Source organism: Pseudoliparis swirei, chromosome 13 (assembly GCF_029220125.1).
Source record: "Pseudoliparis swirei isolate HS2019 ecotype Mariana Trench chromosome 13, NWPU_hadal_v1, whole genome shotgun sequence".
In the NCBI taxonomy this organism is placed as follows: Eukaryota; Metazoa; Chordata; class Actinopteri; order Perciformes; family Liparidae; genus Pseudoliparis; species Pseudoliparis swirei.
The window spans coordinates 9,072,793-9,096,928 of NC_079400.1; the positions used below are offsets into that span (position 1 = coordinate 9,072,793).

Below are 24,136 nucleotides of genomic sequence, written 5' to 3' on the forward strand. Positions count from 1 at the left end.
GTTCCATGAATTACACATATAATGTCAATTAAAAAGATCATTTTGCGCGTCAAGAGAGCTGCATTCCTCCGTTCAGCGGTTTCAGTAACAGACTGAAAACACGTCATTAGGAGGACGGCCCACCCAAAGGTCGCGTGAGTGACGTCCCTCGCGCTGAAGCCACGATGCCCGAGGGTTTCGTACCAAAATGTTCTGGCACCAAACGACGGGTCTCGCTCGTTCTCCCGCCTCCTGCATCGGGTAAGATAGCGTTACATTTGTGCATGAAACTTAGCCAAATTAATTGAATGTCGCATGCTGGCTGGAGACAGCCATGTTGGTGTTAGTTGAGGGACAATGTGCACGAGCGGAGACGATGATACAAATGCAAAGACATGTATATTATGACGCCCGTTTGTCGCTCTGAAGAGGAAGTCATGTCTCACAGAGCTCTGTGAGACATGACTTCCTCTTCTGACCCGGATTACTCTTCACTGCGATTTATGGAGCAAAATCTCTCCGTGTTTTTGTTTCTTTTTTTGTGTTTAACCCGCCCGCACATTTGATAAAAAGGGATTTATTTTCATCTGCTTATCTGCTTAAATGGATGTCCCCCCCAGGTCTCCCCGGCGACCGTAATTTCATTATACAAACAATTTAGAGAAGTTTGATGAACACAAATGAGAGCCCGCCCCCCCCCCCACAAGTTTAGATGTTGTTCCTCGAGCTTTCCTTCACATCGACTCTCTGGCTCGGCCCGTGCACCGCAGCCATCAATAACCCCTCCCTACCACAGAAGACAGTAGCACGTATAAATTACGACTCCCTCCATCGACGGTGAAATATTGCTCCGTTTCCCTTTTGATTACAAGAACATCTGCAAACATCCGTCGTGTCGGAGCGCCCGTTGTGCTTTCACCGTCACGTTGTAATTGAACGCGCGTTTCACACCTCGCCAGAGTGAGACAATATGTGGATGATTTAAAGTCGTTGCCCTCAACCAGATTTTCATTACGGCTATTGAGACGCAACCGTATTGATTTTGCTCTCGTTTGGGATTCGCCGCCCGGCATTGATTTATCGCCCCTTATGAGTGAGCTGTGTGTAATTAGGCTCATATTGTCGAGGGTTCACCCCGGCACCGCGTCAGCTGGAGTGCTCCTCATTGATGATTCTTTGTCTGCTCTCCCAACTGTTATGTGAGCGCTAATGGAGAGGCCTTAACACACACACACACACACGCTCAGACTCAGTGGCTGGTCGGTTTCTGACACACCATTTATTACATCATATTATTTTCCACTCACACCAGCAGCAGCAGTGAATATTCTCTTTCACAGGCCAGTTTTTACTCTTATGTTCCGTCTCTCGTTCTCGTATCCAACTGGCTTTTAAACCGGGTCGGCCGTGGCAAGGGCGTAAATTCAGCAGAAGGGACCCCCACCCGTCCTCCCCACCCCAAAGCACCGCCGACCCCCTTACCCACAAAGCTTTTACTTCTTGCAGTCGAGTGCCAGTGAACGCTTCTCGCTCTCCCCGATGGACTCTTGGATGCACATTAGAGCAACAAAAGGTCCCTTCGAGGAGCTCTTTCGAGTCTCTAGGTGAATGTACAATCACACACACACACACACACACACTTGTGTTTGCACTCAACTTAAAGCACACTTTGGCAGACAAACATGCACTCACTGTAAATGTATTCGATAAATTTTTTTCTCTCTACGTGAACTCACTCGAGCGGGAGCACGTTTAACTGTTGTTCCGGAGCCATTTTTTCTCTCCATAGGTTCACAGTTGCATTCCGGGCGCGTAATGTAATGCAAATGTGATTGAAAGTGGTTCATAACGGCCTCCGTTCAACTGTCATGAATATGAATGGCACTAATATGCATTTCGTTTTGGTTTGCTTCTCCTGCTGCGTCTTCTTGGACGATCGCACACACACACACACACACTCCTCGTCATTGTCTTTACACACACGGTATTTATTTTTTTAATTGCGATTTGGGCCGTACTTATTCACGCCGCAGCCTCTATCTGCGTGTACGGCACATTCGTCATTCAAGCCTGGCAGAGTTCGACTCGATAACGGCGCACATATCCAGCCATTATCTCTCGGCGGAGTACTCCCTCAATGTTAATGTGTTTTTAGGACGATTAAATCATTCTGAATTATTGAAAAATAACCCCTCATGATAACATGAATCATCAAGCCTGTGTCCCCTCCCCTCCCTTGATCACCTCATTTACCATCTCCGTGGCAACGTGCTGGGGATCTGCCGACGTGCCATCAAAATGCTCGCATTGGATCGGGTTCTGGGGCCGGCTTAGTAATCATAGAGCAAGAATTAGAACATCCGTTATTGGGCAAATGCGAGCGAACGGCTGCACGGGCCGTCCCTCTGAGACCAAACATAAATACTGTGCAGACCTGCTCGTAAGAGACTGAAGTGCAACATCCCTCGTGGAGATAGCTGTTAGTTTATATATTTAGATAAGAGCCTTCTTTGGCTCCAAGGCTTTACCAGTTCAACGATTCCTCTGGATAGCGTGATAGTTTCGGTCAATATATCTGGTGTTACTGGTTTCATGAAAAATGAAAATACCAAACTCCTTTTTCAGCTTCTCAATTGTGAGAAAGAACAGATTTTCTTCAACCTGAGTTCATGAGAATAAAATGCGTATTCCTTCTATTTTTTGAGGCAGTTGACGCACAATAATATTGAATTATTGCACAGTTAAACAGCACAATATATTTATATATACAGTATATTACAAGAAAGAAGAAGACTGGTGCAGGAGTTTATTGGGTGTGAGGCCAGATTCCCCGTGTTGCTGCATCAGCACTTCTTACAGGTTACACGGAGCACAAACCCTCCTATAAATCTGAATATGAAGCATCTGATGTTTCATATTATGTTAAACAGACACATCATTTGCGTTTGCGGTTTGTGTCAGATTGTGTCTCTCACTTTCCAGCTACAGCAGAATGGCTTTTTCTTTTCTGTTTGGCAGGGGGAAGGAGGAGAAGAAGAAAAAAGGAAAAAAGAGAATCTCCACTACAGTATTCTCATTGTCCGAACCCCGACAATGAGGCTCTGCCCTGTAATTACCTTCTATTTCTAAAACCATCCGTCTTTGCCGGCGGAGAGCTGACATTAGCACGTTGTCAGCGGCTTCTCATAATGCCGCGGTTCTCCGTTACACTTCATATTATCTCGCTCCCTCACTCCGGCTTCCCAGATGGGGTTACCTCTCGGCGGAGGGAGGAAGAGGAGGTGTTTTCCCTGTCGCGCCAGGGCCAGTTTAGCTCAGACGTCACAGGGCCTCCTGGGTTTTTTCTCACTGGGGGTCTGTTGGATTCTGGGTCACAGACCGGCCCCGGGCAGCCGCTGGCTCCGCTTTAGCCTTTCGATGTCGTCTTTCGCCCTCCGTGACATCGCGGGTGATTTTTTTCACCTTTTCTTTTCAGCGACAACCTGCTCTCCGTCTCGCCCCACCTCACTGGCGCTGCTTTCAATCACTCTGTGAGCGACTGGTGCTGATAGCGTGGCGATTTCACCCCCCCCCCCCCCCATCACACCCCAGCATCACCTTTTCCTTACGCACGGCACCAGAAACGAGCAGCACAAAGTTCCATTGCCCTCGAGAAAATGCAAGCGCCATGTCTTTAACCCCAGGCTCCTTTCCTGCCCGCCTTCTCATCCCGGTTGAGCGTTAATCCGTTCGGTAACTTGTTATTACCGAGCTTGTATTAATTCTCCAGGATGTTTTAACCCTTGTGTTGCCTTTGGGTCATTTTGACCCGATTCAATATTTAACCCTCCTGTCGCCTTCGGGTCAATTTGACCCGATTCAATGTTTAATGTCGGTGTTCTTTCGGGAGTCAACAAACAAACATAAAGTACCTCACACTTAAACTTGGAAAACAATATTAATTCTAATAATTTTCTGGAGATTTTAATAGCTGGGGTCATATTGACCTCAAGGGTAAAATATGTTAGTAAATATAAAGGTAACAGGAGGGTGAAACATTGAATCGGGTCATATTGACCCGAAGGCGACAGGAGGGTGAAACATTGAATCGGGTCAAATTGACCCGAAGGCAACACAAGGGTTAAGAAGAAGCAAAACCAAAAAAAAGGCTAAATGAAAAATACAATGAAAGATGTAAAGCTTCCTACATGCGCGTAAAGGAGCATCATCTTCATCTGCCCTCGATCGGTGTCTCTCTGGCACCGCGATCTGGGGTGAGAAAAGAAAAAAGAGAGATTGAGCGAGCCCGTTTGCAAGGAGTTCACGTCAAAAGGAGCGATAACAGGGAGCATTCATACGCGCTACTCTCCGCCACCTCTCCTGTGGGGGCGGAGGGCGAGAGCTCGCTGGTGCGGCGGCCCTGCTGGGGCTTGGCACGGGGACGGGCAGAGCGATGCCGACGGTGCCAGGCTCTTTGTCCACTGAGCCTGGGAGCAAAAGGATGGAGGGAGGGAGGGAGAAAATTAAATGGAGGAGAAATGCCCGGTAGACGGAGAGGAAGAGGGCATGGAGACAGTGTAATCACTTTTACACTCCCCGACACTGCTGTCCGCCAGACACTCGGCTCTTATCCCCCCCCCCTCTCACTATCTGCCTCTCCCTGCTTTCTCTTTTGCAGAAACTTGAGCTCCCGAGATTTTGTGCGTATTGAATACGCGCTGCAGCGTTTTTTTCTATCTCGTTAACTTTGACTGCAGCTTGAGGCTTCTCGTGCTCCTAAAGCCGGCCGACTGTCAAATACGCGGCTTTCGTTACGTGGCAGCGATCGCATTTCATATGGAAACTGTGTTTTACGGCTTCTCGCCCGCCGCTGCTTGTAGGTCCCGAGACAAAAGTACCGGAAAAGAAAAAGAAGAAGAAGAAGAACAAATATGACCGTAATGCAATTCAGCATGATGGCAGCTGAAACGGACACCGGCTCTCTGTGTCCACGGCGCCCGAGAGAAATACACAACGATGTTCTGAGTTCACAGCGGGGAGATGTGCCAAGCCCGTCTGCTGGCTGAGATGCTACCTGACTAATGTTGGCTTGGGATAGACGCTTATGTTTGAACAGGACAATGACTCTCTTTCAGGAGTCGTTCTATTTTAGAAAAATCCCAGGCGTTTTACAGTCGGAGCTCTCAGAAGTACGCCAGCAAGAGGCTTTCAACCTGTCAGGTTCTTACGTTTATGATGCGCGCGGTAAAGTACGGTACGATTTTGAGTCCGCTGTATGATTAAGAGGCGTTTATATGCCTCCCTGTGTGGTGGTTCTGAGATGGAGGTATTGTTGTGAGATTAAAGCAGACATTCAGATTTGGGTTATGAGGATGAGATCTCCTCCACAAAGATGTCAGTCTAGTGGAAATGTGCACAGGCTAATATTTAATGTAGACACACACACACACACACAGTACAGTCATGCCACCACATTCAGCTCTTCCTCAGCCTTCTTTGAAATCCTCCCTTTGCAAAGTCCCGTGGATTAAATCGCCAAATATGTATATTTTTTGAGAGATTAACAAGTCTTCACCACTGGTTAAGAAATATGGCTGGCAATATTAGATATGTGACTTATGTTGTATCAGAAATAGTCCTCCCCCCCCCCGAAAAAAAATCCTACAATCGTGCCACCCCGACTGAAAATAGTCCAACAAAATGTCCACTTTTCTTCAGTTTCATGTCTTTGAAAGAAACCAATGGGCTTGGAACCGAGTGCCACAGACGGCACGGGGAAGTCGGAAAGTATCGAGGGACAAACTTACATGTTGGCCGTTTCGTGGGATTTGCTGTCAAAAGAAGAACATGTGCAGCGGCGTGTTCACTGTGACTTCTGAAAAGCTCCTCCCTCTCGGTAACCCCGACACCGACATTTTTACAGGAGCTCCCCACTGGATGCTCGTCGACCGTTGTGGTGAAACACAAGCCTGAGCGACTCCTGCCGCCATGCCTCTCACAGGGTAATGGAAAACAGATGCAGCGTAAAACCACCGAGGGTTAAAAGCTACTCCGAATTGTAAATAAACTGAGATTCATCCTTGCAACCTCCCGTCTCAGTGTTTATAGCAGGATAGGTTAATGGAGCGACGTTTGATAAGGACACACGCGTCACTGACAGAAATAATTATACAGGTTTTAAGCGGCATGAATAATAACGCGTTGCATCCACACGCTTTCGAGGCGTGGCCACACTTTCAAACTGCATTTTCTAGGGCGTTTCCAAGAGTTTAATGACCAAGTAGATTGTTCCGTGTCTATGAGACGAGCTCCTGAATCTGCTCGCGTTTCGTTGCACCTGATAACTATAATGAAACCTTCATCCCTGCTTTAACAAGACGCTTTAATAAGCCGCCCATCGGACTGCACATTAGATCACAGATGAAGAGCTGACGGGTGCGGCAGAGCGGATTAAATAAACACCACCACCACGTCCTTGTGGGGCTGTTGATTGAAAACCCCCCCATAATAAAAAATATATAAGGAGGAAGATGAAGGTGCGGCACACCAACGTACACAATACGCAGACAATTTGGGAGTTTTGCCCCCAGTAAAATGAGTAAATGTTAAATAGTTTAATGTCTGAGAATGCTCAAGAGCGGGGAAAGGATTGTCTTTTTGCCAGAAGGATCTGAAACTGGGCTTCAGTGATCAGACTTTAGCCTTCACATTTTAAAATCGCAAGCTTTTATGTCCCCCCCCTGAGCACTAATATGCGAGCCGCTCCTCCTCTTCCCAACAGTGTGAGGAAGAACACATGCAGGCGGGATCTGTGCCAGCAGAAATGTGGCTCATACATATCTGTTTAGCGACAGTCTATGCGGCATATTCAGCAGACTGAAATGTTTATATTGAATGTTTCAGCAGCTTGAAAATCACCACGGTAATGGTCCCAACGACAAAAGCCCTAGCCTTTTGTCACGGGTAATTATCGCAGAGCAGTCCCCTCAAAGCCTTCCATTTTGGCTCTGAAAAATTTCACATTTCATTTTGCTCGCATGCATTTGACAGTGCGCTTTTTTTGGAATGTAAAAAAAGAAACGTATTCAAATCAGGCTTGAATGTAAAATTTAAATACCCATTGAAATGATTTCTGTTTGAGGCAAGTGGCTCATTTTTCTCTTCAGATTATGTCTACGCTCGAAACTAGAGAAAGGATAAGGAGGGCTATAGAAAGACCACTTGGGATTTCCTAATGAAGCCACCTTCAGCATGTGAGCGAGCATTCGACAATCACAATACCTTGAAAGTTAGCTCCAGTATTAAACCCAAGTTAAGGTGTCTTATCTCTCACGAGCTGTTGAGACCCTGAACACTGACTTGGCGGAAAGAAAAACGTCATTGAGCTTCTGCCAAAGCCGATCCCGCCCAAATGTCCTCTGCACATGCTCTGCCTCAAACTCCATGTAACTCTGAACAAGTGGGTCAGAGAAATATGAAAAAGTAATGTCTGAGAATCCACTAAAAGACACATACACCCCATGCAATGACATCGGTTGCAACGCAGAGCTGCCGTTATGGGATATATTTTGTATATACAGGACTGTCTCAGAAAATTAGAATATTGTGATGAAGTTCTTTATTACAAATCAACTGAAATATATTGCTGATTATGGCTTACAGTTTAAGAAAACTCAAATATCCTTAATTATTAGAATACCTGGAAACACATTTTCAAATGTTTGATTTTGTTTTGCTGTTATAAATCATGATTTGTACCAATGAGCCACATCTGATATATAGTTATTTGTCATGTATCACCAAATACAGAATACAGCGTCCTCTCAGCTGGCCGGCTTTCAGTTTGCGTGTTTTAACAGACTCTCCGAATCTGTTCTCAACTAACTCGGACACAGGCACTCCTCATTACACCTGCCACTGAAATGCATCTCGAGTGATCACATGTCGATGTAATCGCACCTTTCCGTGTGAAAAATCCAGATTCAAGTTATATTTCTCAAACCACCTGGGGGGCCACATGTGCATTTTTTATTTTACACTTGACTCTAATCACTGTATCCCCTACGATGTTCACAGATAATTAGTGTTGTGACGAGATCTGAGCAGAACATCGAGAGGAAAATAAACATCCTCAGGCTACAGGAGACCTATATAGACTCAACAGCAGAGAATAAATGCTTTTCGATGACGCTCCCGTACGACTCGGCGAGATCTGCTGAGGAGCATTTTGTATGTAGCGCAACCTAGTGGCTCTGTCATCCACTTCAGGCTCTGGATGGCTCTACACATTCATGTTCATGCTCCCCAGAGGATAAACCCCACGATGTTGCTGATCCCCAGACTCCCGCCGGCGGCAGCATGTGGTTGACGTCTGTGGTTTCGAGTGAAATGTCCCAAAAAATGTTGGATGGATTGCTTTGAATTCTGGTTCAGACTTTCATATTCCCCTCCGGATTAGGGGTGGGGAATATATACTTGTTGCAAATAAGATATTTCTGTCTGCACCTGTTTTCTTTCTTCTATTTTCGGTTCTCTCTTTTCTCCCTGCCCCTCATCACTCTCACCCATCTCACCCGCTCCACTCCACACCTCACCCCCGTCTTCCTCTCTGCTGATATGCAGTCTGGATCTGCTCGTTGAAGTCTCAAAGGCCTCAGACGGCTTGGATGCTTCCTGCAGTCTCGCCACCCCCCTCTTTCCTTCCTTCCCTTCCTCCCTCATTCTCCCACCAGGGTTAGAGAGGGTGAATAATTCACAAGCGCGTTGCCGTAAAGATAAAGCTTTTCTTTTTTTCACCCTTATGCAATAAACCGGGGACTTCCACTGAAAAGCAAAGAAGAAAAAGTATTCTGTTAAAAATACTGCTGATACATTTATAGGAACACACTGCAAGGCGAACTCCATAAATGTTTAACATTGTATAGAAAGGGGGGAACCAAAGGAGGGAAAACTCGATGCTCAGTGGTAAGACGAGTGTCCATCAAGGAGATTTATTTGTATAAGATTTATGTATACAAGACTCGATGAAAAGGAAAAGAAAAAACCTTTTACTACACTGCATGATACAATATTATTCTTGCACTCCATTTATAATCAAGTGCACTCCGAAACAAATTGCATGTAGTTCTGATTATTTATTTTTCTTTCCAGACATTATTTATGAGGGCTCTAATATTTGAGTGTTTGGGGGGGGGGGGTAGCAGAACTGTTCCAAGCGTAGCCAGACCGTGATGAAGGACAGTGGCAGCAGGCCAGCACTATTTTATAAACATTAGAATGCCTTTATCAGCTAAAAGCCAACGCAACTAAATCTTAAGATAAGTGAGAATCCGTGACGACTTATCCCCCAAAACCACTCCGTTATTTTATTTCCCTCCGTCTCGGTTGGAGGGAGGACAGCGGGGCTTTCCCCGTCATTCCCCCTTGTCTCTGTCTTTTACTGTCACCGGGAACTTTTTAACAGAGTTGTTTTAACGGCACTGAACAAGTTTTCCGTTTCCAGTCTAATTTCCGGCTCCGCTGCCAGACGGAACCACGGCTAGCTTTTCGAGAGACCATTCACATCCCTTTTTCGTCTCATTTGAAACACACCCAATCATCAATCTGACAACGAATTTCCTGTTATTAAAAAAGCGGACAATTTCAACGTTCTCCATCCGCAGTGACATTGTTATCTTACGTGTCCCCAGTGTTGTCCGGGTTTCTTTCCTTTCCTACTTAGCCTTTATCAAAACCATGTCGTTTCCCAGGGGAAAGCGGTCCCTGTCCTCCCATGTTGTTTTCCAAGAATAGATGACTCTTATCTAGTAATTGTATGACTCTCAAAATTGCTTCCTCCCCCCTACAGTTCCCATGTACCACTCTGATTTCACTCTTTATTCCAGGAGACCACTGTGGTTACATTTTTAATTAACTTAAAGTGCAAATTGCTGATAAAAAAAGTGTCTTTTTCAAGAAGCCACCCTTTAAGAAATGTGTCCATGAAGTCCATTGTATTTTCGGTAGTATATATCAGTCTGTAGCTTCCTTATGTATTCAAATTTTAACATAGTTCAAAGGTCACACAAAAAACAACTGACTAAGCGATGGAGCAGAACTCCAGTGTTCTTCAAGGTCAGATTATGTTTTTGTCAAAGGGTTCTTGTAGCTTTGAAGCGAGCTTCAGTTCCCCGTCAAAGCGGGATGTCTGATACCCAGATAAAGCTATGAAAATATGCTAAATATAGCGTAAACTTATACTGATATAGATTTGCTTGTTTTTTGATGGCTAACATACTTTTATCTTGCCATCAGACAGGCCTTCTCGATGAGTAACTGAAGACGCTATGTCGTTCTCTTGAAAGACCCCAGACTACTAAAACAAGACCTTTCAGCATGGGAGGATACATGCATGGAAAAAATCTAAACTTCGACAGCTGACGTCGGACTCGGCTGCTGCTCGTGGTTTACGTTCTAATCTGAAGTCTTATCGAAGACAGATCCAGTCAAGCTGGGACTCCTGCTATGTTCACTATCATTTAAAATCATGTCCTTTACTTCACTACAAAGCGACATGCACGTTGGGAGTAAATTATGTAGAAAGACACAAGATGATTTGTAGATATTGCCTTGACAATGCTTTTATGTTTCTATTTCAGTTTGCTTCTCATTTGGATTGGACCAATGAGCCACATCTGAATCTAACCATGCGAAAAGCTCCCTCCTATGTCGTAATATGTAGTTTCATTTGAAGAAAAGTCAGAATATGGTCAGAATTGATGAGCATGATGAAAACTCAAACAGGGCCCTCTGCTATGCACGCTTTCATTGCAAAAGAAGGCAACAACAAGTGATTTAAATGATTTAAACAAGGGAGGGAAATCCCAACATGTTTCTCCTTTAGCAGCAATGAAGCCCAAACGAAAACTCAAGATGCTCTCTTCTCTTATTGCAGCAGTGTGATTCAGACAGCAGTCATCTTGTATAGCTGTGTGGTAGGAGTACTTGACTCTCCAGGAGGTGTGGGGGGGGGGATTTTGAGCTGTAAAGTGCAGGTGTGTGCAGGCAAAAGTGACACAGAAATGGTCAGGTTGGCTGATCCTGGGTGTCTGAGACCGCCGGGCTCATAAAACAGACGATTATCCAGGCCGGACCCGACTGCTGCCGGGGAGCTCACACCCAGATGCGGATGGAGGCCACGTTGTGCTGGCCAAAACTTTGTCTTTAAAAATGTAAATATTACAAAGCGAGGTGAATTGGAAAACGTGCCATGTTGTCCTTCATTCGTGTTTTCCGTGGAAATCCCGGAGTAATTTGCCATCTCTGGTGTTGCCGTGCCCACTGTGTGTGTGTGTGTGTGTGTGTGTGTGTGTGTGTGTGCAACAGCGCCATCTGTGATTGCGGGCTGCAGGGCAGGTGTTGCTGCACAACGCTGGCTGAGCAGCAGTGCCCCGGGCTCAGAGGAGTGGGCTTTCACCTCACCACGCTGCAGCCATCACTCTAAATCACCCCCCACCCCTCTTTGACCTCCGCTAGCGTCCACTGACCCGGAATATATCGTGTGAGTCCAAGCCGCCGAGAGCGGCGCTGGCCTTTTCGCTTCGCCTGCAAACAGAAGGAATATTGAGCCAATTACAAGATTATTATCTGGTGGTGGTGGCAGGGGAACACGGTGGGAGTGGAGTGCTGCCAGCCAGGGCTCCCTGCTGGAAGAGGGGGGGACATGAATCAAAGGCCTGTGGGGGGAGAAGTGGACAGCACTCATGCCCACTTGCCTCCATGTCTTTACAATTTCCCCGTCAATTGACAGACATTGGCCCGGGTCCAAGGCGGTTTCCAAAAGAACCCGGCATAACACCAGGAAGTGGGCCGTTCAGGCACGATCACTTGTTGGCTTTTTACTTCCCACCAATTCAAATGTCATGTTGTCATATAATGCGTGCACCCAATTTACAGTAAATAAGCGCTTATGGCGCATTCGGACTTCTTTTTTCTTCTTCTTGGCGTTTATAAAAGCAGGCATGAGTCACAGCCCGTGTGTGAGGGCAGAGTTGAGTTAGTTCGAGGGGTAAAATAATGTTCAGTAGTGAAACGAAAGCAGTGATGCGTCAGGCCCTTTATTCCAAAGTGTTTTGCTTTATAGACGAGTCTACAAAGGACACGTTGAGTGATCCACTGCGCATTACTCTGTACATTGGACTTTTTTATTAGAGCTGCCTGAATGAGTCCTGGCATCCTCCTCCAGCGAGTTGGTTCCATATGAGAGGAATGACGTAACAATTACAGCGTTGTGTTCTGTCATGGACACAAACTGTTTGTTACCTTTCTTCGTCACCCTAAATATAAACATTTGTTTATATTACCTCAGTATATTTTCTTCTCTCTGGTACTTTAAATGTGTGCCAAGGCAGTGAATTTAATTTAGAGGCCGGCCGGGGTTCATGCGCCGTGTTTCTTATTTGGGTTTTGGGTCTGTCTTGTTTCACGAGTGGATCCCGCTGCCTGTGTTTCATGCCTCGGTGTGCTCAGGGAGTCGTATTTTAGCAGCACGATGAAGTCATCAAAGCAGGATCGGCAGTAAATATCGAGCACTTGGACAGTTTGTCATCTGTTACATCACCTTCCCTGGCAATAAAGTTTCATTAGAGCGCGCCTGCAGAATGGAAAGAGCCCGGCGGGGTTCAATGTCGGTCTGTTAAAAAGAGTTTCTTGCTCTTTTGTCCAACAAAAAAAAAGGTCTTTATTTCTAAGACTTTGGTGTGGTCGTGGTCGCGGAAAAATGAATCAACAATATGATTTGTTTGTGAATGCCCAAAATTGTCCAGGCTCCAACTCATATTCCACAATTAGCTTTCTTAAAACGTTGGAACCGATACAAAACAAGCCGTAAATAAAAGATCCGCCGGAATGCGACATGCATGAAATGATTTATGAACAATAAGACCTGATCCACGGAGACCCGGGTACAGCCGGACCAGATCCACATAGATCCAAAGATAATTGCACAGTAAACAAAATGTGGTGGAGCCGAACACAGCACACACTACGAGAATGACTCGAGTCATAGAAACTGGGAACCACGGGGACTTTACTTTCCCTCTTCTGTCAGTTTTAACCAGTATTTCTGGAAATATAATTTCTTTGAGTTTTCAACTTTTGGTTGGAAAAAATTAATAATTTAAAGACCTCAACTTGGGCCCAGAGAATTCATTATTTACACAAATTTTTCGCACTCTTTATTAAAGGGGAAGGTACCCCATTCACACCTCAAAGTCTGTTTACAGTTTTTTTGTCATTGAAAATACCGACAGTACGCTGAGAAGGCTTGAAAATGAAGAAATCTGCGGGCGTGGAGGGCACTCTGCATCTCTTCCTTGAGGCTAAAGGCTGGAGGCTACTTTAGCTGCTGCGAACACAACCCACATCTCTGGAGGAGGAGGAGGAAGAATGAGTGGAATAGAAATACAATAGCTTTTTTATTGCAAGTTATAGAAGTGCAAGACTAAATACTTACTCTTAATTATGAGTTTCGTAATGTGCCTCCAGAAACAGAACAAAATGACGTTTAATCAGTGTTTGTCTCCTAAGGCAGATGGGCCTGAAATCATTCTCCTAATAACTATAAAATGTACATCAACCTGGATACGGGAGACACTTTATGACTTATGGCCGTGCTTGGACTTCCAAACATGCCCCTCCCCCCCGGAGTCGCCCTCGCACCGACACACCGCTGCCGCGGCTGCATCGACCACAGAACAAGCTGGACGCACGTCATCAAATATGGATGCTTCCTGTCGTACGGGCTCATTTCTTTTTCACAAAACAATAACGTTCTCTTTTGCATCATAAAACGAGGGCTTCTCTCCGAAGTCGAGCGCATCCCAATATCATCACTTTGCTGATCTTGTCAGCGAGACGCTCGGGATGACCCCCCGACCCCGTGTCAATGATCGGTCTTCTTTATTATCGACGTGTCAGCTGAGCAGGCGTCACAGTCTCTGGTGAGTCGTCGGGTTTGTTTTCCAGCACCAATACGCCGGCTCGCTCTGGGCTCTCGGGGGCGGAGCTAATGCGAGAGGAAATGAGCCTCGTCCATGTCGCTCTTTACACGGCTGCAGGAGAGGTCGCAGATACCGAGAGGACTCTGGAGGTCAGGCGACGGTCAATGTTGCAGGCGGATGTCGAGACATCGGTGCACCTGTGTCTCTTGCACTTATCGACCGCTTCCTGCCCCCCCCCCCCCCGCTTGTGCTGACCCTGTGATCCGTCTCTCCACTCAGCCACTCTTAGCATGGATGTGTTTTGACATTGCCCTGAAGGTATTGACTTATGGCTTTTAGATCCGTTTCACTTCATACGTTGAGCTCAGCCGCCGGCTGTTTTGAGAGCACAGAAAACTGGCACGCTTGGTGCTGTCACCCCGGCAACCGTGACCCTTCATCAGTTTGGGATTGCTCCTCTCCGACATGGGTTCATTGTCAGAACTGGAGTGGTTTTGTTCCATGGCGTCTCCTAAAAAGGGTGGAAAAAGTGACATGTTGGAGTGTTGACCATAAACTGAGTCCTGGACATTGAGATGCCGCATACAGCTTTGGTAGCGGCAACAAACTGTCAATCACAGTGGTCCATAATTTACTAAATGAACCTCATGAAAATACTTGAAACTAGTGATTCAGACAATAAACTCAAGTTTACAATGTTTACTGAGGGAATCAAGAGAGAAGTAGAGTAATTTTCTCGCAGACTTTACAACCAGACTTCTTTTTGATCCCGGAGGAGTCGCCCCCTGCTGGTCAGCAGAGAGAATGCACATTTTAAGACTCTTCCGCATCGCGGTCACCCGGCAGAGTGAGGGAAAGACGACGTCTTGAAAGCGTAACTTCTATTCAAGTGACGAAGATCTTTAGCGAGTCTGAAAGGAATAAATATCGCTGTTTAGAGCAACACGTTTGGCAGAAGGTGGCGGTCCAGGTGATCGGATAGCTCAACCAAACGCTGGATTATGATTTTTGGGCATGATCGGACGCTTCAATGTTGGTTTGTTTTAAGACAACAGTCATTTGTTTACCAAACTAAACCTAGCTGCACTAGACCAAAACAAATGCTTTAGTCTCATTCTCGACGGCAATTTAAAACTTTGTGTTCTGTTGTTTACTTGGCGGACTTGTTGGGGGGGTGTTGTGAAACCAGCCATCACGTTCATCATGACGGCTGTTGTCTTTTATGTTTGTGTAAAGCTTTCCCTCTGCAAAAATCTCCGCGCCCTGCGTCTCATCCCGGTCTGTGTCTGTTAAACGGAGCGTGATTGTTTACCAGCCTCGCTCTGCAAAGGCAGGAAAATAAAAACGGTGCCATCACATCAGAGAGAGACACCCGGCGGGAAGAAAGCAGGGGCTGTGCTTTGACAAGGCGTCCTCGTGCTTGCCTGTGAACAACAGACTGAAGTGGGGTTTCCAAGAGGACCTCCCCCTCCTTTCTGGTCTCGAGTTCTGTCACGGAGGGGGGGGGGCAAACGGCGTCCACCCTGGGAGCCGGCCGGGCCACTTTGTCAGCGCCCGACCCGGCTTGAAGCGGCACCGGCCAAGCAGATGAATATTTAACGCCTGCATTCTGTACTTTGGTGAATTTTAAAGCTCTATTCTGCAGAGGCTCTAAATGACGGAGGGAGGGCGCGTTAATCATTCATGGGCTGCTTTTACCCGCTTTGCTTCAGGTCACAGTCCTGAAGGCAGCTGGGTCAGAAGGAGAGAGAGGAGGAGGAGAAGAAGAAGGGCGGCGTGGCCGAATGGATCGGCTGGTTTACCCAAATTTTAATTTTTTTGTGTGAGTTTGTGGCTGGACTCGAGTTCACGTGACGGGACTTTTCCAAAGGAATGTTGTACAACTGCACTTGAAACACTGGAGTCTCTGCACCAATCAGATGCCCCGTTTTCATCATTTGTTTTAGCTCCTGCGTGATCTGTACCGCGCGTGTGCAGACTAGAACTAAACACCTTCAGGTAAAAACTCGTGAGCCTTAATTTTTTCCCTTGATGATGCTAGAAAAAAACCATTAATGGAGGTTCCATTGAGTTGCATTATGATGCTTTCAAGCTCCATATAATATGATACATATTAGTGATTGCTCCGATTGATCGGCCGATATTGGTAAAAATGGCTTGATCGGCCAAAAGCGCCGATCAAAAAAGCCGATCGCGTGACGGAAATTAATTGCGCGACTTTTCCCACCTGCGTGCGCGGCAAACGGTCCTCAACAGCAGAGCGGAGCTTGGCAGTGGCAAGTGGGGGCCCCAGGTTGGTTATCGGGGGAGATCAGGGTGGGATTCGGCCGGGACCGGGTACCCGACGAACCAGATGCCGTGAGCCTCTGCTCCCTTTGCGGGAGCCAGAGCCACACTGCCGTCCTCCGGGGCGGCGCCTCATTCGACCACGACCTCAGATCAGACGAGACAACCCGCTGAATTTAAGCATATTACTAAGCGGAGGAAAAGAAACTAACAAGGATTCCCTCAGTAGCGGCGAGCGAAGAGGGAACAGCCCAGCGCCGAATCCCCGTCCGACGGGCGGATTGGGGACATGTGGCGTACGGAAGATCGCTTGCCCGGTGTCGCTCGGGGGCTTGAGTCCTTCTGATCGAGGCTCATCCCATGGACGGTGTGAGGCCGGTAACGGCCCCCGTCGCGCCGGGGTCCGGTCTTCTCGGAGTCGGGTTGCTTGGGAATGCGGCCCAAAGTGGGTGGTAAGCTCCATCTAAGGCTAAATACCGGCACGAGACCGATAGTCGACAAGTACCTTAAGGGAAAGTTGAAAAGAACTTTGAAGAGAGAGTTCAACAGGGCGTGAAACCGTAAAAGGCGTCAGGGGTCTGCGGCGATGTCGGATAAAAGATAGAAGATTACCATTCCCCTGCCATTCTGTGATCGGCAGTGATCGGCAATCAGCCGATCATGATTTTGGTGATCGGTAATCGATGATTGGCCCCAAAAATGCTGATCGGAGCATCTCTAATACATATAATCAACTAGAATGGGCACTCGGTCGCATATCACAAGATTGGGCATTGAATTATGAACATTTTGGCATTAGTTGCATGCCAATTGGACAAAAATGTATCGTGCTATAGTAAAAAAAAGATGTTGACCTTTCCATGACCTTGACCTTTGACCCGATTGATCCCAAAATCTAATCAAATGGTCCCGGGATAATAACCAATCATCCCACCAAATTTCATGCGATTCAAGAAGATTTTGACCTGTTCATGACCTTGAACTTTGACTCGATCGATCCCAAAATCTAATCAACTGGTCCCCGGATAATAACCAATCATCCCACCAAATTTCATGCGATTCGGTTCAATACTTTTTGAGTTTTGCACGCATACAAATTGAGTTTAACACGCATACAAATAAATAAATACACGGCGATCAAAACATAACCTTCTGCATTTTCAATGCGAAGGTAATAATACAGTTGTTTGAGGGAGACGTCTTGACTGCACCTCATTAGGATGTGACCTCATTTAAAATACCAAACTATGACCTGTGTGTGTGCAGCTGTTCATAACAACACCTGTAAACATGTCGAAGCATGTTTGAAATCAACTCAATGTTAATCCACAAGAAGATTTCTCACTATCCGCCGGTGGGGAGATCGAAATGCTGAAATACCTTTCTGAGACTCCCGCACCTTTTGTTGAAACAAGTGAAGGAGATTAATTATGCTGGCACGGCCTTTTGGCCCCAATATCAATATTTCACAAGCCATAGTACAGGTGTAGAGATCGACATTCTTCTGTATGAGGGTGAAGAATACTCCCTTTCAAAGTGGACCCCGGGGAGTTTCCTTGATTCCATAAGCCCTCGGGCTACATGAAGGAACACTTGATGTAGCATCTGCATACCATCACCACAAGAATGTCATCCGGAGCACGGTGCGGTGCCAACAACTGCAAATCAACACTTGGTCACACCTCTTGAGAGCCAATTGAGCTCAAAGACACTTGATAGAGATCAAATAAATGCCCCACTGCAAACAAACCGTTTCCAGTGTGATTCTGGATTGATTGGATTCAACGACATTTTCTGATGACATAGCGGTCCGGTTGTTAATGTAATAGGAGCGGCTGTATAACTGCAACAGGTGGTCCGTGCGGTTCAGTGCAGGTCAAACAAACGTCTCACTTCCTTTTTCCTGTCTTTTTCTCCTCTCAGGGAGCTGATGCCCAAGACTCTGGAGGGCCAGATCACCATGGAGAAAACCCCCAGCTACTTTGTGACCAGAGAGGCTCCGGCCAGGATCGCCGCCATGTCCCGGGACACCAAGCTGATCGTGGTCGTGAGGGACCCCGTCACCAGGGCCATCTCGGACTACACGCAGACGCTGTCCAAGAAGCCCGACATTCCCTCTTTCGAGAGCCTCACCTTCAAAAACAGGACTACGGGGCTCATCGACACCTCGTGGAGCGCCATCCAGATCGGCATCTACGCCAAGCACCTGGACAACTGGCTGCAGTACTTCCCCATGGAGAAGATCCTGTTCGTGAGCGGCGAGCGGCTGATCAGCGACCCGGCCGGAGAGCTGGGCCGCGTGCAGGACTTCCTGGGGCTCAAGAGGATCATCACAGACAAACACTTTTACTTCAACCAGACCAAGGGTTTCCCGTGCCTCAAGAAGGCCGAGGGCAGCAGCAAGCCCCACTGCCTGGGCAAAACCAAAGGGCGGACCCACCCCAACATTGACCCCGAGGTGGTGCAGAGGCTACGGGACTTCTACCGGCCCTTCAACATGAAGTTCTACCAGATGACGGGGCGCTTCTTTGGCTGGGAGGACTGAATGTGTTTTACACTGAGGACTCTTAGAATTACTGTCGCGGAGTATTAGGACCACTCTACAGGGGGGAAATTATATTTTCCAAAAAAGTCATTATCTTACAAGAGACCTGGCTCGTATTACAATTTTAATGGAATTAAATTGTAAACTGTAAGAAAAACAAGTTTAATATTATGTGAAATCGGGTTTTGGCAAGCAAAGAAAGATATTTATAGTATTTATGGAGGGACTGGCAATGCTAAACTAATTGTATCAAGCATATGTATTTTATTTGGGTTCTTGAAATCATAACATTTTTGCATAAAAGTTCTAACTTATTCTATTCTATTATTATTCTTACCTCATACTTATTATATGACTTTGCGAGACATTATTCTAGTCAAATATAAGATTAAAATGTAAGTATTTAATAGGGTTTGTTTTAAATCCACAACATAGTTCACATAATATATAAATATATATTCGAGAACATAACAACCAACATGTCACAGTAAGTATTCGTAAAAGATTTTCGCCAAAATATCTGAGATTTTCTCAAAATATTGGATTTTATTCATGAAATATTACAACTATTTTCCTCCAAATAATATGACTTCAACCCCCAAACAGTGTTTCTAGTACTCCGTCCTCAGCACTAACCCTAAGCAATATGTTACAGGAGAGAGGGAGGCTCCCAGATATGCAATATGTCAAATGTTTTCATTGTCAGAGCTGCCTCCACAATCATGGAGATGTTTTCTTCTAAAAACATGTCGAGTTGTTGAAGGATCTGCGTCCCTGCACTATCTGAAGTATTCTCCCAGTTTGTAGTCCTCGGCCGCGACACAGAAATGTTGTATGCAGTGCTTCTTTACGAAGATGGGTGACATTGTTTCCAGGGGCTTTTGATAAGTGTTTTAATGCCATATTTTAAACATACATAGCTGCTTTCAAATTTGAAAATGTTTCTAGCAAAAAAAAGATGAAAATGAAAATATATGTATTTTTGAAATCTATTTATTCGAGAAGTACACAAGCTACATGTATGTTGAATAACTTTTTCTTTTCTTTTTTAAACTAAAAAACATGTTATCCTCATTTTAATTTCAGGTTTTTTTCCGTTCCGAACGTTGCGTTGCTCTCCGGTGTTGGGGACGCTCGTCTCCGCCTGGCTTCCGGGGCCGGAGCCGCGGGTTTGTTTTCTCTGAGGGTCGCTCGCCCACCTTCAGCTCACGAAGACAAGGCAAAGACAGCACTTGTTGTTATTCAAGCAACGGCGACTCCTTCCCAAACTGTGACTCAAATTTCCTCAACATGCCTCCTCGAGAATCGAATCCACTTGATGTCACTGGCCTTCCTTGCCTCGGGGCGGTGTGTGTGGGGAAGTGTTTTTAAACCCGGGGAGCCTGAGAACAATGGCCGAGTTGTGTTCCTAATTTCTGTCTACTTTGTATTGTGAGCCACTTTCTGAAAGCAGATGTGCCTCAAAAGACTCCAAACCATGTTGTGTTTCGGTGTGAGCGTCAGAGAAGAACCTAATATAGATTGTTTTGGTTGGGCGTGAGGGGGGGGGGGGGCTATATTACCAATCTAATAGTGCTGTTCTGACTGTTGTTTTCATAAGATGTTGGGATTTATAAGGCACTTCTTGAATAAAAAAAAAATGCTCTATGTAAATATTGTATTCATGCTGGCCTCGAAATATATATATTTTCAACTTCCTCATGGAAATGATTCCATCTGGAGTGTGATAACAAGACACCGTAGGGGATTCATCACAGTGCTCACGGCTCAGCGTCTCGCGGTCATATCTCCACCGTCGTCTCGGCTTATCGCTGTCCGGCCTCCGGGGCGCCGCCGAGTCCAAGAGGCACGGAGGACTTGAACTGAGGCTCGCGATCTGGAAGCCTCCGTGCAGCCTGAAGACTGCGAGCTGTTGGAGAGGCTCTCTCTCTCTCTCTCCAGGGTTCGTACGGTCATGGAAAACCTGGAAAAGTCATGGAATTTTTAAATGGTCATTTCCAGGCCTGGAAAAGTCATGGAAAAAACTTAAATCATAAAAGTTTTGGAAAAGTCATGGAAATTTGTGATAATCACATGTTCATTTACGCCGAGTTTGTCATAATTTATATGTTTTTTTAAAGAAAGTCGCTCAAAATATAAGCCGGCATAAGCTCTCAATACGCTAAATGTTCAACATTTTCTACATTTTTCATGATTATAACGAGATTTCAGTTTGGCCATGGAAATTTGGTGAAAAGTCCTGGAAATCCATTTGTCAAAATGTGTAAGAACCCTGTCTCTCTCTACTCTAAGAAAGGTGGCTCTTCCTTCCAGCTAATGTGCATCATTTTACATTAAAAAAAAGACAATTTATACAGAGTACAAGAAAAATTTGAGCAAAGTAGATGTTGTACTACTTAAGCTGGGGAGACGCTGTTCTTAATTGCATGACTTAATTCAGGGTTAGCCTACAATGTCTTTGATTGGGGGCTGTAGATGGAGAAATATCAAAGTCACGGGTCAAACAAAAGTTTGTTGTCCACGACAAGAAAATCAAATCTCTTTCCTATGAAAATAACAGTTTAATGTTGGTTATTACCGTATTCATTGGTGCTGTAAACAAGTAAAGTTAAAACGTCCAAGGGCCATCTTAAAGGATTACAAAGACGATTTGAATGCGAGATGTAACAAACGGAAACAGGCAGGAATGTAAACATTTGGGTTTCTGTGCCCGGAGGTTAAGACCAGGATAATTCCATAATTCAGTCGACAGCTGGTGTAAACGAGGAAGTGTAATGCACATCCAGTGATATTTATTGGGAGTATGCTCAAGTCATATCCCAGTCCCCACAGGCCACTTAAAAACCAGCTGCAGTTTGGGGACCGAGGGCTCGATCGGCGGGTCACAACATCCCGGTCAGTTGTCTGCAGTGACGATCCAAATAAAGTTGTATTGAAACAATATGGAGGTTTGCTCAAAAATGGCGACGAAAAAGACAAAAGACAGGCTTTCAATTGACGAGGGAGGTAACAAAAGAATATGGACGGGATGACTGGGACAACATGGCCTGATTTCCGGTGAAGTTCCATTCAATTGAAACCGTCTGAAACATCTGGCTGTGCAGGCTGTGGATATTTAGTTTGTTGATTAATCTTGCAAACAAGCCCAGTTTGGGCCTGACTGGCGATGGTAAAAGTGACGTCTTGAAACGGCAGACTCCTCTGACTGAGCCGAATAACTGTCTTAATGTAACGGTGCGTATATACACAGTGTATCAATCACAGCTCGGGGCCCCGAGGGACCGCCTGTCGTTTTTTTTCTTCTCCCCGGTTTCCATCTTTTTCTTCCCTCCTCCTGCTGCACCTGTTTGTTTTTACTTCTCCCTCAGACTTCGGCTGACGGGTTCGAAGGAAATGCACTGACAGGCGCCGGCGGGGGGGGGGGGGGGGGGGGGGGACCTGTTGAAAGAAGTCAACAGATTTCTGAAGCGGTTTCACGCCGGTCGTCGTCGGAGGCGGCGAGACGTTTCAGCGGAGTCGTGGGAGCAGAAAGGAACGGGAAGCCCACGTCCGTTTGTTGACTCGTTCAATTTGCTTGTGTATTCTTCCTGAGTGGGTCAGCAGGGGGGGGGGGCGTAATAAACACAGACACTTTTCATCCTCCCGCTCAATCCCCCGAAGGGCCGCTAAGTATGAAAGAGAGGATGGAAGGGCCACATCTGCTGCTGCTACACAGACCGAGCCTGTCGGAGAGCATCGGGCTCAATATCACCGCTGGGGAACTTAAAATATGTCTATAAAAAAAAAACAGCTGACCGCATGTCGACGGTCTTTGAGGGAGGGGGGGGGGGAGGAGCTGCTGCAGAAAGAGGGATTTCTGTTCGCTTCAAAAACCTCTTTGATCCTCTTTTCTTTTTCCTTCTTATATTTCCCCTTTAATGCTCCTCTTGCTCATTCCCTCAACGTGCCATCACTCTCCCTCGCCAGCACACACACGTATATGTAGCACCTGTGTGGAGTCACCTGTGCACAATTAGCTTCCCCCCCCCCCGCTTCCTCGCCTCCTAAACTCTCAGTAAGCCACCAAAACCTCCACTCATCCAGACCCCCTTTCTCCATACACACAACTCTGAGCCTGTGTTTGCACACACGGACGTGAAAGGAGCGTGGCAAGAGATGTGTGTGTGTGTGTGCTGTAGAATAACAAACCCGCCAGCACTTTATAAAAACAAGGTTTGGAGCGTGTGTGTGTGTGTGTGTGTGTGTGTGTGTGCGTACAGAGTCGTCGGTGCACCTTTTCCCTTAAGTGCACACGCTTATGTCGATACATGCAGACGTGGCCTCACGCGGTTGTCCTGCTACGAAACACCGCTCGCACACGCAAACGCGGTGGCCACCCACTCGTGCCCCGCGGAGGGACACGGGGGGGGGGGGGGGGGATCAGACCTCTGTTTCCTCTGGATCGCAGAGAGAAGCCTTTAATCCGCGGCCAAGTCTCAGCGAGTAACCTCCGGCAGGCACACGACCTTGATCAGAGCGGCCGAGGGTGCGACCGAGCAGTCGCACTTTCAATCTTTGAGTTAGCTGTTTCCGCCGTATCGTATAGAGACATCAAAGCAGAAAGTGATGGGTTATTGCTCCCGAGGCCGGTAAACATACGTGCTTTTACACTCGACATCAAGTATCGCACGCATCGACCGGGCACAGCAAGACTTTCTTGTGTTTTCGTTCCGACGTTTGGTTTTTGAACCACACTCGGGATTTCCCCCCGCCGTGACGGAACAGACGGATTGCGGCCGGTAAACAAAATGTACATTTGTTAAGTTCTAAGTCGTCCTCGTGAAAATGAGCCATTGGTTATTCGAAACGAAAAGGCTTTCCACCCCCGGTTTGCATGCTTGTAGTCATAAGGCGGGGCACTGCTCTTTGAACTGTCACTTCTGTGCGCGGCAAACAGCAGACAATGTACACAAATGAGCAATTAAGATTGTCTGGGACTCTTTCCAGACGTGTGTGTGTTTTGAGAACCTTCTTCAAAAGAGCTGCCTGCTTCTCAAAAGGCCGATAATTGATCCTGACACATGGCTAAATATGTGTTCATGTTAAGCTCACATTTTCCTGCTCCTGGATGGAAAGCAGGGCGACAGAACCCAAAACCAGGCGGCCAGATCGTCTGAGGGGGCAGAGCCCCCGAACGTCCTCAGGGGAGGGGAAGTTTGTCCCGTTAGCGGAGGGCTCGGCACTGGAACCTTTTAGTCACAAGACCATGCATGGACGCTCGTGTCTCGGTTACACCGGGTCCATGGGGACTCGTCCTGATGTAATGCACACAGAAACCCAAATATGCCACGGACAACATAAACTGGGATACCGTGAAAGAGTTAGCTCA

The 24,136-nt window shown here is 46.5% G+C and overlaps 1 protein-coding gene across 1 annotated transcript in view; it reads left to right on the forward strand.

The window, feature by feature from the left end:
* si:ch211-216b21.2 (heparan sulfate glucosamine 3-O-sulfotransferase 3A1) overlaps positions 1-20,326 on the forward strand; it is a 33,802-nt gene extending 13,476 nt beyond the window's left edge. Inside the window, exon 2 of the mRNA XM_056429589.1 lies at positions 18,147-20,326. Within this exon, the coding sequence (XP_056285564.1) occupies positions 18,147-18,768 (622 nt within the window). The 3' untranslated portion in view covers positions 18,769-20,326. The remainder of the gene's footprint in view (positions 1-18,146) is intronic.
* The last annotated feature ends 3,810 nt before the right edge of the window (positions 20,327-24,136 follow it).